This window comes from Typha angustifolia, chromosome 12, assembly GCF_048772165.1.
Source record: "Typha angustifolia cultivar Huaian chromosome 12, ASM4877216v1, whole genome shotgun sequence".
Lineage (NCBI taxonomy): Eukaryota > Viridiplantae > Streptophyta > Magnoliopsida > Poales > Typhaceae > Typha > Typha angustifolia.
Genome location: NC_133250.1, coordinates 1,099,412 through 1,115,710, shown reverse-complemented (window position 1 = coordinate 1,115,710; position 16,299 = coordinate 1,099,412). Strand labels below are relative to the sequence as shown.

At 34.7% G+C, this 16,299-nt stretch overlaps 2 protein-coding genes across 5 annotated transcripts; both read right to left on the bottom strand.

Annotated features, from left to right (window-relative positions):
- Nucleotides 1-624: 624 nt before the first annotated feature.
- LOC140771862 (mitogen-activated protein kinase kinase kinase 3-like) lies at nt 625-6,981 on the bottom strand. 2 transcript variants are annotated; one of them, XM_073113639.1, is made up of 11 exons: nt 6,504-6,981; nt 5,031-5,522; nt 4,704-4,791; nt 4,485-4,547; nt 3,720-3,880; nt 3,543-3,618; nt 2,982-3,041; nt 2,789-2,896; nt 2,410-2,643; nt 1,347-1,462; nt 625-1,263 (listed from the first exon to the last, which is right to left on the bottom strand). In XM_073113639.1, exons 1-11 carry the CDS (start codon nt 6,863-6,865, stop codon nt 1,017-1,019), a joined length of 2,007 nt encoding a protein of 668 aa, XP_072969740.1. In that variant the 5' UTR covers nt 6,866-6,981; the 3' UTR covers nt 625-1,016. The 2 variants fall into 2 exon arrangements, with proteins under 2 accessions (XP_072969740.1, XP_072969741.1); XM_073113640.1 differs by having other exon boundaries at nt 625-1,260; nt 6,504-6,980.
- Nucleotides 6,982-13,958: 6,977 nt separating this feature from the next.
- LOC140772294 (U-box domain-containing protein 25-like) lies at nt 13,959-15,951 on the bottom strand. Of its 3 annotated transcripts, none has more exons than XM_073114287.1 (2): nt 15,464-15,951; nt 13,959-15,372 (listed from the first exon to the last, which is right to left on the bottom strand). In XM_073114287.1, exon 2 carries the CDS (start codon nt 15,357-15,359, stop codon nt 14,178-14,180), a length of 1,182 nt encoding a protein of 393 aa, XP_072970388.1. In that variant the 5' UTR covers nt 15,360-15,372; nt 15,464-15,951; the 3' UTR covers nt 13,959-14,177. The 3 variants fall into 3 exon arrangements, with proteins under 3 accessions (XP_072970388.1, XP_072970389.1, XP_072970390.1); XM_073114288.1 differs by having other exon boundaries at nt 13,959-15,615; nt 15,692-15,951; XM_073114289.1 differs by having other exon boundaries at nt 13,959-15,590; nt 15,692-15,951.
- Nucleotides 15,952-16,299: the final 348 nt, after the last annotated feature.

Sequence of the window (16,299 nt, the reverse complement as noted above, 5' to 3'; positions counted from 1 at the left end):
ATTGATGTTGTTAGGATATAAATTCCAGATATACTCATGCAATGAATGCCTTTAATCATCTAAATAATATCACATTGGGAAGCACAAAATACTCATTATCTTGATTTTAAATATCTGCAAGTAGGTTATTTATTGTTTGTTTGGAATTATTTGGGAGCATTTCCACTTTTGTTCTGGGTTATTCTGACAGTAATGTTATCCACTAACATGTCTTCTTTGATACAAATTATGTGAAAGATTTGCATTGTAAATCTGGATTGGTTTCTATTGACTGTTTGTTCATGCACAGGAAAAGGCATTTTTAAAGATCACCAGATACTCCACATGATTACTGGATGCAACATAATTTATTTCTCTTGATGATGGAGATGTCTCAGCTTCTTTCACATCAGTTAATTTGTTTGTAAATTTCTCAGGTTGAAGCTACTCAAATTTCCACAAAGGACAAAAAAAATCTAACAACATCATTGACCTAATCAAACACCAAGAAAACCACAAAGATAATCCTTGAGCAACTGCTCATACACCTTGTCATGCCCTTCACTAGTGAATCCATCAGCCGCCAATGCAAGAAACTTGTAGTCCACCAAAGAATTAATCCTGCCAACTCTGCAAGGAGATCTATTGCAGTAACAACAAGCGGTTGATAGAGTTTCTAAAAACTCAGTTTACAGGATTAACTTAAGACTGTACATTTGGAATCTATTCTCATCATGAGTTCCATCTGACACAAGATATACAACACTGATGTTTAGTAACCGGCTACAATCCTACGAATGACAGGGGAAGGATAAAAAGACCCCTCTGCCTTAGACAAAACATATTTCTCACTCTATACAGCAAGTGACACTCAGATTTTACAGTTACAAAAGACATTTTTTGAGAAAAGACATGTTGACATAGTAGATAGTTACAAAACGGCGTCAGTCGAATAATGACTATGGCTGTTGAACAATGATGAAACTTCTGTTTCAATTTTTTTTTTGCCTCCGCATTAGTTTTCTGACCCCACGCTTCTATAATCTTCTTGGAGAGTCATATGGACTCCGGCCCTTCAGTTGGGTAATTTCCCGCCAAGGATCTATGAGAATATTGTTTGGTCTCATGGGATAAAGTGCATGATTAATTGGACTATAGTTGATTGCTCCAGCTGAATAAGCTGGATGAGGAGGAGAAGGTAAGCAACTCCTATTTGACTGTTTGAATTGCCGTAGTGGACTTGAACAAGGTGAAACAGGCAGAGACACATTCATCCTCATGCTGCTTCAATATGAAGTTATACTTGTCAGTCAAGGTAAAAGATGACCAGACATTCAAATTACTTAATAAAGGTAAGCTGACAATACCTAGAGTTCATTTGTGATGAAGGAAATGAAGAAGGAGACCCCGCTATGTTTCGCATCCCAATATCTCTGTCTTGCAAGGGAGAAATACTTCTCTTGGAAGAGAAATCTCTAATGGCCTGCACAGAAGCAATGGTAAGTCGATGTAAGTCATGCTGAAAAAGGATAAAATCTGAAGGGTACAGGTAAACAAGTATTACGACTACTTTGTCTCAACAGCAGCATAGCTACATTGCATAACAAAGTTTCTGAAAAAACAATGAATATGTACATGCCAGAAGTTAGTGACATCAAGGAATTTTTGCAAACCCTTATCAAGTAAAGCTGTTTAACAAAGCATATATGAGAAAATGTGATATCATTTTCCTATTTCATTTTATATTTACCATGAATAGGAGAACTGAAATACCTGAGGGATTGGAGCGCAATTATGCAACAGACATCACTCATTGCATGAACATGGCAAAAGTCTTTTAGTTTCTAGATAGATTTAACCAACAAAAAAATGTCACTTTATTTCATAAATGCTTTGGGAATATTATTCTATACATATATTTGCAGCCACCGCCACAACTTCTACTGAGTTCCTATTGAACTTTATAAAATTTTCTATAATCACTTCAATCATGAGACACAAAATGGTAAGACTTACACAACTATCTAGAGCTCCATCAAAATATTATTTACCTCATGCGCTGGTTCATCTAAACTTAGAAATTAAATAAATTATAAGCTATCATTGATTCATTTCCCAGCATCCCTTATCTAGTGTCACTTAGTTGTATATGCAATAACACTAATTTGTCCATGATGGTGATGGAGAAAACATCTCGAAAATTAGACCTCTATTCATCAGTTCTAGATTGCTCCTAGCAGCTCGTCTTAAAATACAATAAAAATACTACCACAATAAAATTTAGAATAGCTTAAAAGCTTGAAAGTTCACCAAAGAAAGTTAAAGCAACTTGAAAATAGTCCTTAAATAGTGCAAGAATAGCAAATAAATAATACACACGAAGTATGAGGTCATCTAGAAACTGAGTTCTATAGCTCATGTAAATAATACCATTGCATGGCTCCCATCCAATGAAGGAGATATATCTGTTGTCATATTGGACTTTGATGCTCTTCTTGTTGGTTGGTCCCGCACAAAAGGGTGATCCATCAATTGAGCTGCAGTAGGGCGAGCTGCTGGGTCACGTTGCAAGCAAAGCCTTACAAAACTATTTCCTTCAGCAGAAAGGTGATCTGGGATTTCAGGTAAATCTTTACTGTTCCCAATCTTAAATATTGCAGCCACCTATAAGTTCAGGACAAAACATAAATCAAATGGGGATAAACAAGTAACCAGACTCATTGAACGCATTAAGTTTGAAATCAAAGAATCATATCTATGTAAGAGAATTGTATAAGGAGACAAAGTACAACATAAATCAAAAACCCACCCCTTCATATTGAGACCAAGGAGGTTTTGAGGTTGCCATCTCAAGAATTGTACATCCAAGGCTCCATATATCCACTGAGAGATTGTATCCATTTCCATTCATAATAACCTGATCCAAAATTCCAGAGAGAAAATGATTAGGATATAGCATGGAAAAGAAGATAGTCTGGGGAAATGTCATTAGAGACAGCTACCTCAGGCGCCATCCAGTAGGGGCTTCCTTTGAAAGACCGTATTGAATTGTAAGATGATATCTGTTTCAATAAGCAATAAAACAACTGTGTAATCTTGCAAAGGGAAGACAAGCAATAAAATGTTCATATTGTGACCTTGACTTGCATATGCGCAAACAAACAAAAATTCAAGTATAGGGATCAAAACATGGAAGCTGTCAGCCTGTATTAGAGATCAAAAGATAAGAGATTGAGTAGTTCAAACTTTGCAGGAAACTCAATAAAAAGGAGGAAACACTGAATTAATATGTCCAGAATATGTGCGAATGGATCCAATGAAGTGAGTTGAAAAGGATGTAACATTACATTGCAATAATAAGTGGAAAAGGAATCATAGAGTTAAAAGTCTGATAGTTGGAATGTGTCTTTCTGAGTATATTTAAGCGGTCGCACACATTGAAAACAAAAAAAAAACAAAAATCAGGTGACTTCCAAATACAAGTACTCAAGTTGCTGCAGAACTAATTCTAACTGAAGACAATGTACAAATAAGAATGCCTGTTTGATGAATCAAGTGCATACATGTTTAGCCATGCCAAAATCGGCAAGCTTGACTTCACCATTAGTACCTACAAGTATGTTTGCTCCTTTAATATCCCTGTGAGAAGAGCAGCCATTCTCAGTCATCATAGAAGTAGATAATATCTGCCAATAATTATTCCAGATTAATATAAAACTGAAAGTATTATATTTTGGTACCTGTGGACAGTACTCCTCCCATGTAGATATGCAAGCCCAGAAAGAATTTGTCCAGTATAATTGCGAATAACAGGCTCCTTGAAAGGACCATACTCCCGAAGCAACTTATGAATTGAACCCCCAGAGACATATTCAAGATAAACTGATAGTGTGTCATCAGCCTGCACAGAAAATTATGAAATTATAAAATTCTTTCCACATGGATATGGCCTATTAAAAAGTAAAATCATTCTAAAATAACTTTCTACAAAATAGGTATTCAAATTATAAAACAACAGCTGTTTCTTCCTTCACAAAACTGCAGACTATATTCTGGTGCATACACATCCAATCAGCTATAAGACATGTCCACATACAAATACATAAAAGTGCACACACCATATTATAAATGTCTATACCAAAAATGAGGTTGAACGCAAACATTCTGTACTGGTCACACCATCCTTCAGATAATCTGGTAAGACACTTCACTATCGATGCAGAGTACAGTATTAGAAACAAAATTTTCCGCTTGCTAACTCTAACACCAAGTGTACCTTTCCTCATGGCATTTTCAGTAATTCCATTTTTTCCTTTTTACCTTACCTTTTTTCCCATTAACTGAATGGTTACACAATTCAATAATTAGATTATCTTGCCTCACGGTTCTGATTTCATGCTTGTCATCAAAAATTCAGGTGCAAAATTTGCAGCAGCACACTATCAAGTACAGAAGATATCATGAGCAAATAGCACCTACAAGTTGTTCATCAGATAAAAAGTTACCAGTTCACTGCCGTAGTATTGTACAATGTTTGGATGTGAGAGCTGACTAAGCAAAGTTATTTCCTGTCCAAATAAGATAAAATATTAATGCAACAGTTACTAACAAATAATTTTATGCAAATCATAAGTGCATGCTACCTAATGGACTTAAAGTTCAAAGTAATTCAGAAATTGTGATGAGTATGCAGATTCATAACATTGAGCAAGAGCAGAAATTGCCTGGTTTAGTTGCTTGAGGCTTTCTTTTGAACTCGAATCATCAGAAATAACTTTGACCTCTTTAATTGCAGACATCTGACCAGTTTCACTGCACAGTCAGCAATCAGAAAGCAGTCTTAGAGAAATTCACTAGCCAAGAAGGACAAACATTTGAATCTAAAATGTACAGAGTACATGAAAGAAGAGGCTGAAGTATTAGAAATTCTGTCGCTTGTACTCAAATTCTGCAAATCTTATATGAATATGTCCTCAACTTCTAGTAGAATATGCGTCAATGGTTGAAGTATGCAGGCATGAATCTCAGCATTCAGAATATATTCCAAGTACCTGTTGAATCCCAGGTAAACATGGCCAAATGTTCCCCTGCCTAATAGCTTCCCTTTTCTCCATTGTGACTGCAGCGAACGTGAAGAAGAGCTGGGAGAGCTTGGAGGAAGTGGTAGGGGATGAGGTAGGCTCCTCATACTTTCCTGCTTCTGAATTGGGGATCCTGGGCTCAAAATGAATGTCCTTGAATGCACAGGAGAGGTAGGAGAAGGCAGTAGTACTCTCGAGCTGGGTGGAGAGATATTTGTTCTTGAACTAAAAATGGTCTCTGATGATGTCTGGCAATGGGAATAAGTAGTTCCACTAGTTGAAGGATCGAAGCCATGTAAATGCAACTCTTTTCTTGGAGAAACCAAGATGTCAGAGCATCTAGGATGTTCCCGAACTGGACTATTCAAGGAGATGTGCCCACCGTCAGATACATGATGGCGATGCCTCTGTGGATCAGATGCCACATTTCTTCCCATTGGCATGTTCATTGAATCTGGATATCTAAAATTTCAACAATGAAATTAGATAATTCAGAAAAGCATAGATGGCATATATTATGAAGTTTGACAAAAGTGTAGAACTCAAGCAACTTCCAACATGGATAAAGAAATAAGCTTTTTTTTCATATGAGAAACATCTGACATTACTTTAGCTGTTAATTTCCAAAACTAGTGTGAGTCATGAATCCCAAACTAGAAAGCATGTTCCATCCCATGTCTAAGACACACTGGACCTGAATTGACAAGGTACATATTAAAAAATTGAAGAGGTCAACTATAGCAATAATGTAAACCTAACTTAAATTGGTTTTCCGATTTCCATCTAATGGGCAAGTCAGCAAACCCATATAGGTAATCAAATCTTATTTGGCTGATAAGACAAATCAATTCACCACAAAACTAACATTATTTCAACCAAATTACAACAAACTCATATAGCGAAACATCAAACGGGGAAAGACAATCTGAACCAAACCGTCCCATTTGACATGAATTTTATAACTAATAAAAAATGGCACGATTATGGCCTAATGACGCAATCAAATATCAATTCTCAACCGGCAAAGCCATCCAACGCAACCATACTAGTAATCACAACCTTCTTCTTAAAAAACTAACGCAAGCATGAACCTATTCAAATCAACTCGCGCAAGACAAAAACGTTATTCTAATACTACCAATTCATATTGAAAAAGTCCAAACCATTCCATCACGAACTTTTATAATCTGAATGTAACCATACCAACAATTACCATGAAAAAATGCAGCAGCCCAACCTAATAAAAGGAAAAAGCTAGGAATCAAACGCATCATCTCCAGCGTAAACAAACATCTCATCACAACGAGAACCGCTAAATAATTCGAGGCCTTCTCAGAAAAGAACAATTTTGAATAGAAATTGGCAGGAAAAAACAATTAATCTAATTAATCCCAACCCGCCAACACCACAAATCTGATCGAGAAGGGGAAAATCCCAGAATACCTATAGACTCCAAGATCCGGCGTCTCCTCCGACGAACCCGAGGAGCTAACACTAGAAGCCGACGCCGACGCCGACGCTGAATTGGGAATCGACGGCAGCGGCGAAGAGATCGACGAAGGCCGTGGAAGCGGGTGCCCTGTTACAAACCCCGGCCCACCAAAGACCGGCGACGAATCCCTCCTCCTCCTCGTTCTAAGCGCCTCATCAAAACTCTTACTCTTCTCCTTGTCGCTTCCTTCTCCACTCTTCGGCGTCGCTACCGCCACTTCCTCTCCTTCCTCCTCCTCCTCCTCCTCCTTCCTCGGTGTAGACGAAGCGGAGTTCGATTTCGATTTCGGCTTCCTTCTCCACCAAGCCGGCATCTTCCAAACGCGAGAGAGACAAGAGAGAGAGAGAGAGAGAGAGAGATTTGGGGATAAAAAGAGCGGACGACTCTAGCAAGAGACGAGCTCACGACTGTTGTCCTCTTTTGGACTCACAGTAGCAGCACATGGATATCTAGGCGTTATTCCTCTCCCTAACTGCATAAAAAAATTTATTCTACTTTTAGCACCTTTTATTTCAAGGTTACTTTTTTATCCTCCTTTTTATCCTAACATATTATTCTTTATCATAATAACTCCCCATCAAAAATAAATAAAATTAAACCACATTTTATTCCTATTTTTTCTTCACTTCATTTCAAAATATATTTAAAATAATACTCCTCAAATTTAGCGTGACAAAGATATATTAAATCTATCAAAATAGATATATGGTTCTATCATATTCTTGTCGTCTAAAATTCAGGCAATATTATTTTAGATGCGTCGAAAAGCTTATCCAATTCTCAACTACAGTAAAATAAAATTAGGTTAAATACATATTTTACCCTATGTACTCATGCTCAAAATCATTTTACCCCTGTGTACTTATAATTAAAACGAGACCGTTAGTTTTTCTGTTAAATTTAACCAAGTATCATAGCTATTTTGGTAATTTACTTTATATATCAAAATATGTATGTTATTTTAGTTATTTACTTAAATTTAATATATAAAAAATTAACTGTTTTACTATAGCTATAAGTAGTATAAGGACTAGTTCGAGACCTTTTAAATTACAGAAGGAGCAAAGTAATTTTGGGCATAAGTACGAGATAGCAAAATGCATTTAACCCAATTAAATTTAAGTCCAACCACATAAAAGGGCATACAATTACTCCTCATTTATTATCATATAAATACAAATCTTATCAAGAACAAACTTCTTAAAGTTATCCAACCAAACACAAGTAGAGATAGATTTGAAAAGCATATTGTAAGGTAAGGTTAGGTTAGGTTAGATTAGTTAACTAAATTTAACCAAACTCCCAAGTATTACAAATAAAAGGTTGATATTGATGGAATATTCCTGGTCCTCTTTTTTAATTCAGGGATGGGGGGGTTGCTAGTGGTAAGAGTAGAGTAGAGTAGAGTTGTGGATGATGATGAAGAGGGATAGAATCTTGCGTAGATATGCGAGCAAAGGAATGTCGTTTTCAATGTGGTGGTGGATTGAAGAGAGACAAAGAGAGAGAGAGAGAGAGAGAGAGAGAGAGAGAGAGAGTTAATTGGGTTGGATCTCATGCTTCTCGTGATTGTTTTTCTTTTTCTTTTTCTTTTTTCTTAATTTTTTCATTTCCTACTCACCACTTGTTTTATTATTTTTGTTATATATATATATATATATATATATATATATATATATATATATATATATATATATATATATATATATATATTGTTATTATTATAGTTTAAATATATTTTTTAAGTTCAAAAGTCTCTACTAAGCTACCGTTAATTTTTCTATTAAACTTAACCGAAACTAAAATACCATATTATTTTATAAAAATAGTTATAGCGTTTAATTAAATAAAGTAAGTCATAAGTATAATTTTAGGCATAAGTACTGGATGGTAAAATATATTTAATTCTATTATTATTTTAATATTTTTTTTAGATTTGAGATATTTTGATAAGCTTAGAGATCAAACTCCCGGGACATTTGGAATATTTTATGTTTTAATTTTCTTAAACTATTATTTATATTTTATTCACTTTATATTATATTAAAAATAATTATTATATTAATCTTTTTTATTAAATATTTAAGTTAATTGAGTTAATTTTCACGTGAGATAATATATATATATATATATATATATATATATATATATATATATATATATATATATATATATACATATACTAAAAATTAATCTCTTTTATAGGTTAGGAAAAATATTACCATCACATAAATAATTAATTCCTTTAATTTGCTAACATTATAAAAAATTTCTCCTTGACTTATAGCGATTTCTATTTAATAAAATTATTATCTTCCAAAATAATTCTCTAAGGTAAGGTGCAAGTAGTAAAAAAGCTCAATATTAATTGTTCTTTTATGATCATTATTTTGTACATCTTATATAGCGTCATGTCACACATCACTCTCTCTAGAAGATGATGATATGATGATGATAATAATGATGACTACCATGATGACAATAATAATAGAAGACAAACTCTACTGGCAAAATTGATTGCCACTTAATAAAAATACTAAAAAGGCTAAACTCCTAAAAGAGTTTTATATTTTTACACAACCGCCCATCAGTTCGACGTTTTTATCTACGGAAAGTCATTTCTAATGTAGCTATGATTTACACCATATATTTTCACTATTTATAAATCGAATGCTCTGATTAGGTGAATATATGCAAAAAAAATTACTCTGGGTTAGATTTAAACTGACACTGTCAAAATATTCAGTTATTTAGAAATATTTAATTTTTTAGTTTAGTATATTTCTCGTACATATTCGCTACGTTATATGGCTCGAATTATAAATTATTTATATTGATAAATAAAATTTAAAATATGACTAGTTTGGTCAAGCAAAAACTCTTTTGTGATGCAAATTGGAAGATTACAATGAACAAGCTAAAGGCTACTCTATAACTCTAACAATATATATATATATATATATATATATTCTAAAAAGAATAATAAAAAATAGGGATAAACAGTCATAAAAATCCACGTGTCAATCGATAACATTGACATCTTATCAAGCTTATCTATGGAAAGTGACTTAATAATTTAATTATTCTGAAAAAATATCATCAAGTCTAAATCATGCACTCGACTTGCACAGCAAGTGAAGTTTCTATGACACCGAAATTAATTAACCCTCACGGCATGTATATTACCTTTGATTAAGCTCCAAAAATCAAGATTAATCTTCTCTTTTCCCCCTAATTTTGATGGATAGACTTGCAACTTGTGGAACTAGCTTGGTTAATGGGGTGAATTAATTTTGCAGTTATGAGATGTTACCAAATTCTCTGTGGATTGGTGGGATTCATTGATGCAATCATGGGTGCTCAAAAGGATTGTTCTTATTAGATAGATTAGTGAGTAATAATCAGGATTTAATCATGAATATATCAGTTTGGGCGTGTTGTCGGATATATACTAACATATTGATTTCGTGCATTTGACGGTTTTGGTTATATCCGCTCTAATTTTATAGCTCTGATGTATTTTCTTTCGAGTGTAACAGACATAACCTACCTCGAATTGAGTCATACTGGATCTTGTACATTTCTACCGTGTCTTCTCTCGAAGATGTGTAATGGTAATAATCAGGATTTAATCATGAATGGATCCATTTGGGTGTGCCGTCGCATATATGCTAACGTATCAATTTCGTGTATTACCGCTCTAATCCTATAACTCCGTTGTATTTACTTTTTGGTGTGATAGACAGAACTTACCTCGGATCGAGTCATACTGAATCCCGCACATTTCTATTGTGTCTTCTCTCAAAGATGTGTAATGGTAGACTTTAAGGTCTTATTTACTTTGAGTTCAAGAGACCGCTGTGAACTGGTTTAGAGACTCCTAACCTGGTTCAGTAATTATACATCGTTTTATCTTTTTTATATCTAAGTTTAATCTCCAAAAAATTAACACCGAAAAATAATGCCAACTAATCAATTTTGGAGTTTAGTCTCAAAACAAACAAGACCTTAAAAAAAACTAGGAATTTCTCCATCAACCAAACACACTTTAATTGAAATAAAAAAGAAAAACTCCACATGTCTAAATTCTCTCTCTCATAGGAATAATTAGTTGGCCAAACTCTATCAGTGACGTCTTAACTTGTCCTTTATCTAACGTCAGTTTAAATCATTAGATGGCAATATATTGATGATGCTTTCAGTAATAATAATAATATATTTTGATGTTACTATTCCTTTATTATAACTAGTCTATTTTTTTAATTTAATTGGAACTACTCTATACGACATATATGATTCTATTTTAGACATGGTGTGACCCAATTGCTCATAAAAAATTCAATTGTAAATTTTAATAATATGCGTCAATATGCAATAGTTTAGGAGGTTTAGGAAAATAAATTACCCTCTTATTTAGTCCTTTAAGGGGCCAAAAAGGTTATTTATTACCCTCTAAAATTAAATTGTTCCTTAAAACTTTATTTGTATTATGCTAGGCTACGAAACTAACCATTCTAAATCTGAATTGATTATAGGAAGCAATACATGCAACCGAGAGAAAATATTCATCAAATATTCTTTCAGTAATTAGAAAATTATGAAACTAAATCCGATCGATCCATAACTTCCTGATCTATATTTTTCATATTTACGCCCTTCGTAGATTCAAACTGAAACTGGAACGAAAATACGATAAATTGGGGATGAAGGTGGTGGTGACCGGTGGAATGGATGTTAGGATTATGTATGATAATGGAGATGAGGGTGGATGGTTGATGTAGTTTAAGGGATAAAAACAAAGGGAAGAAGTGGTCGAGATCCCAAGGAAGGGGGAAGACTCGACAGACGAGGGAGATTAGAAACGGTAGAGGTTGCTGGTTGGTGAAAATGGAGGAGAGAGATTAGGGTAAAAAGACTATAGAAAGGATAGAGGTTGACTACCATCTACACCTTTATAGAGGCTAGCTAATAATTATTGACCCTAATTCTGGTGAACTCCCGCCGATTGCGTTCAAACGCACAAAAGGTGTTCACTGTCGATGTGAACTGATGCAGGCGTTCGAATGCACTCGACCGCATTTGAACACACATTTCGCATTCTCTGTTTTTACAAACTGATGCAGACATTCGCAAAGGCGTTCAAACGCGATCTCTTCCGCGTTCAAACGTGATCTACAGAAAATTATTTTAATAAAAATAAACAATTAATACAATAAGAAAAGAATCTAACAAGATGTATCGTATTACTATATCACCTTTAGTCTAGATTAATATAAAATTATTATATTTTTCATTCAAACTTGACAAAGATATGAAAATTATTCACCAAAGCCCACATCATATAGTTGGTATCCAGTTCTTCAAATTTAAATCGTCTCGTTATTTGCATCCCTTTAGATATATAATTGATTGAGTAATGGGATAATTAATGTGACATAGGTATAATAATAATTTGTTGGCTTTTGTTTAGTTTTTTCACATTAGTCTAATATCATAGAATTGTAAAGTAATACAAATAAAAATTTATGAGTATGTTTAATTTTAGGCATAATCATATCGAGTAATTTTATAATTTTGTAATTTGCCCGTTAACTTTTTATTGGGTTGGGTTAGACCAAGCCCGACCCATTACCGTTGAGAATTATACTTGGGCTACGAGTTCAAGTCCAATACAATTCACGTATCCGACCCATATTTAAATATTTCCAAAACTAGAATTAAAACAAAATAATAACTTTATTTACTATTACTCGTTTTTACATACACTCTTAAATTTTTTTTTTCTTTGAATATCTATAGACTCTTAAACTATTGAAAACTTGATATCATTAACGAAAAGGATAAAAATACAAAAATATCTCTCCGAATATAGGGGATAAAGTGTATATTAGTATTTTTTTCTTTTGAACTTTTGTATAAAATTTAAGATATAAATGTCACAAATCGACTTACATGTGAGTCTAATTTATGGATGAAAAGTTTAACGAAAAACTAACGGAAATGAGAGGTTTTTTTTCTTTGCATTTGCTTATTATCCATGTATTTGCTCCTTGCGATTAGTCTATAGGACAGCTTACTCGTGTTCGCAAGCTTATTTTGCATTAACTTGTACATTCCATGCCTCTTTCGGCATCCATCATACTTCATGTGCATCAACTATACATTCATCGTGGATTCTCAATGTGCATGGCCTTTGTTTGCCATCTTAAAGGCATTTGTCATTCTCCTAGCTAAATTAGATAAACGTATAACTTTATTAGGAGATCTCTTATAATCTCTTAGCCTCGTTCACTTCGAGAAAAATATCAATTATTAAATATATATTTCTCATTGTTATTCTCAAAATAAGGTATTTATTCTACGAATAACTATTCTTATGTTTATTTATATTTTAAGATAAATGTGTAATAATTATTTTTAAAAAAATTTGCATATAATACCCAGCTTTTTGATGTAATTAGGGTTTACACCCTATATTTTTTACTATTTATAAATCGGACTAACACCGTGAGAATATTTTGTTAAGTAGAGAAATTTTATTTCTAAAATAACTAAAATACTCTTATTTCTAAAATAACTAAAATGTCATTAGTATAACTTAGTTAAGGGTATTTTCATAATTTTCTAGTTAATTAACTTAACCTAAAGATTCAGTTAAGTTTAACTAATTTATCAAACGGTAGAGTATTTTTTGGACATATTCGCTAAATCATAAGATCCGATTTGCAAATAGTAAAAATGTAGTGTATAAGTTACAATTTTGTTAAAAGACATGGTGTTATATGCAAATTTTCTTATTTTTAATATATTATAAAGTGAAAAAAATACTCTTATATTTAAAATAAAATAGGTTGAGTAGTAAAGAAGGATAGATAGTAAAAGAGTTATTTCTGAAGTGAACCGGGTTTCAAGAATAACTTTTTTCTTATTTTGTAATACAACTCCGTATTCCAGAATAACAAGTAAATATTATAATAATCCCAATCTAGAACATAAATACTATTTATCAAAATTATATCTTATACCACGCACTAACCTATTTACTAATTTATTCTTGATATCTATCTCATCAAACTATTTTATATCAAATAAAAGATATTCATAGTAATTTCATAAAAAGTATAACAGTTTTTTTTAAAAACTTATATCACATCAAATATAATTACCATATTCTTATTTCAAAATACAAATAAATATAAAAATAGTTACTAACAAAGATAAATATTTATTTTAAAATTGACCTTATTTCTAACCACGGAAATACTTTCATTATATCATAATTGTTACCGAAATATATCTTATTTTATGCGAGATAAAAGTATCAAAGGGGGGAGATTGTTCTGCTGTAGAACAATTAATTAATCTCAGTTGCAACTTGCAATCAATATCGTAGAAGATTTCTGGTGCCTATTTATCCATATTGGAAGAATGTGTTTCAACTTTCAAGACAATCTTTGATATCACAGTACTGAAAAATGATCCAAAGAAGTGAAACTCCAAGCTTTCAACAATACATTAAGAGATGTTGGAAGATCTCACAAACATCTCAAGATCTTTCTCATAGTTATACAAACAACAGAAGAAAAAAAAGGAGACCAAAACACTAAACAGAGACATTCTCATTCTCATCCCCACATTGATCTCAGTAGCCTCAGCAAAGCTCTGGCCTTAGTCTTAGTCCTAGAATTGCACTGGCTCTGCAGCAGAAGCAGCAGCTGCGTCAGTAACCCGGCGTCCACCGCCTCCGCCCGCAGCCGGGCCGAATCACAGCACATGATCAGCAGAGCTCCGACCGCGTGCTCGCCGCCGTCGTGGTCCGACGACACCAGGAAGACGTGCCTGACGAGGACACGGACCGCGCCGGAGTTCTTGGCTAGGCTCCTCTTACCTGACTCCAATCCTAGTAGCACCTCAACTGTAGCCAGTGCCCGGGAAACACTCTTTTGAACTGAGACTGATAGGTATGCAATGAGGCCCTTCATGACGCCTTCTCTAACTGCACTCTCTCTGCTGGATTCTTCAGCACAGACGGCGTAAACCGCTCGAACCGCAGCCTCCGACGCCCGGTCGTCGGCGTGTTTGCAATGTAGGGTCGAGACTAGTACTCGCAGGACGCGTCGCGAATTTCCAATACTGGTGGCTAGCTCCTTGGTTGCTGGAGATGTAGCAATTGTTTCTATGAGTTGGCATAGGCTTGTTTTGGTCTTGACTGTCCCTTGCTCAAACAGTTGCAGAAATGAGGCTAAGTAGGAGTCATTCTGGAGCATGTTGAGAGAATCCAATTGGGTTGAAGGCAAAAGGCTTAGGACACATTCGAGGGCTAGTTCTACAAGCTCCAAGTGATGATGATGGTGGTGGTGGTGATGATGATGATGATGGCTTACTACTTGAGGTTGGAAGATTAGATGCAGAAGTAATTGAAAGAAGCCCAACTGGATCAAGCAGGCCTGTCCTATGTCAGACTCAGCTGATAGAATTCTAACCTTTCTGAGTGCATCAAGCCTCATGGCAATGGTGCTGGACTCAGACTGGAGATTATACTTGAGTGTGGCTAGTGAGAAGGGCTTCGGCGGGCAATTCGGGTCCGGTTCGTCGAGGAGCCATTGATCGATAAGGTGGCGGAGGGTGCAGTTTGGGACTAACGACATATCGTCGAGCGTCTGCATTGTCACCGGGCAAGTCCGGTTGCCGTCGGCGAGCCACTTTTCAATGCATGGCCTGTCATAGGTCTGGCCAGTGCAGAGTGTCACTGGATCAGTGAACAGATCCAGGCTAATTGGGCACCTGAACAAGTGTGGTATGCTCATTTGCCTCACTCTTCTGAATTCAAACACATACAAATGATCAAAAACAATGAAACTTTGAACCCGAAGGAATCAACAAGCAGTAGGAAGACAAAGATTGGGCAGACATTGTACTACTCAGCACTGATGAGACTTCAAATCAAGCAGCAGTAGCACTCTGAGATTGAGGACCAAACTGGTGTTACATGCCTGTTTCTCTCTTTCTAAACTGCAGTGGCCCTTTTGCTGTTGGAACTGAACAGCAGCAGTATTTCAGAAGCTAACAAAATAAAAGGGGAAATTGAATTGGGTCTCCAATCCTGAGCTGGCAAAAGGCAAGCATGATAAAGGCAAACCTTGAAGTTGGCACCCTCAAGTGTCCATGGGACACTTCCAGCAATCAGAAAAGACCAGGAAACATACAAGAAAACTGGCAGCATCTGCTGAAAAGATTGAAACAAGAGCTAAATCTCACTCTTTGGCATCATTGTGGAGATTGCATTTGATGAACCCAACTGCTGAAATAATGCAGAATGGGCATTCAACAAAGTCACAGGACTCATGAGAGTGCCAACTAATGAGTAATTGGCAGTATACTAACTTTGTCACAGGCGTAGCCAAACAATACTTTTGACATGTCTAACAGTAGAGCTAGTTTCAAAGCCTGGGGATAAAATTAATAATGGTGCAAGCCTCGAGCCAATAACTTTGATAGATTATTCTTGGCACTATGCTTAATAAGGTTATATAAATGCCAAAGTTTGTGTTACATAGTGAGGTGCTGTACCCATTCAGGCAGGCAAGTTTGCCAAAATTAAGGAAATAGGATCAGATAATGCCATTGATGTTTGGAGAAAAAAACACTAGAAAAAAATATTTAAAAAGATATCGCCGGCGCGTCACGTGTCGGTTTGTCATTAACTGAGTTTTTGTCAAAACTAATATATAAAAAAATTTGATTTAA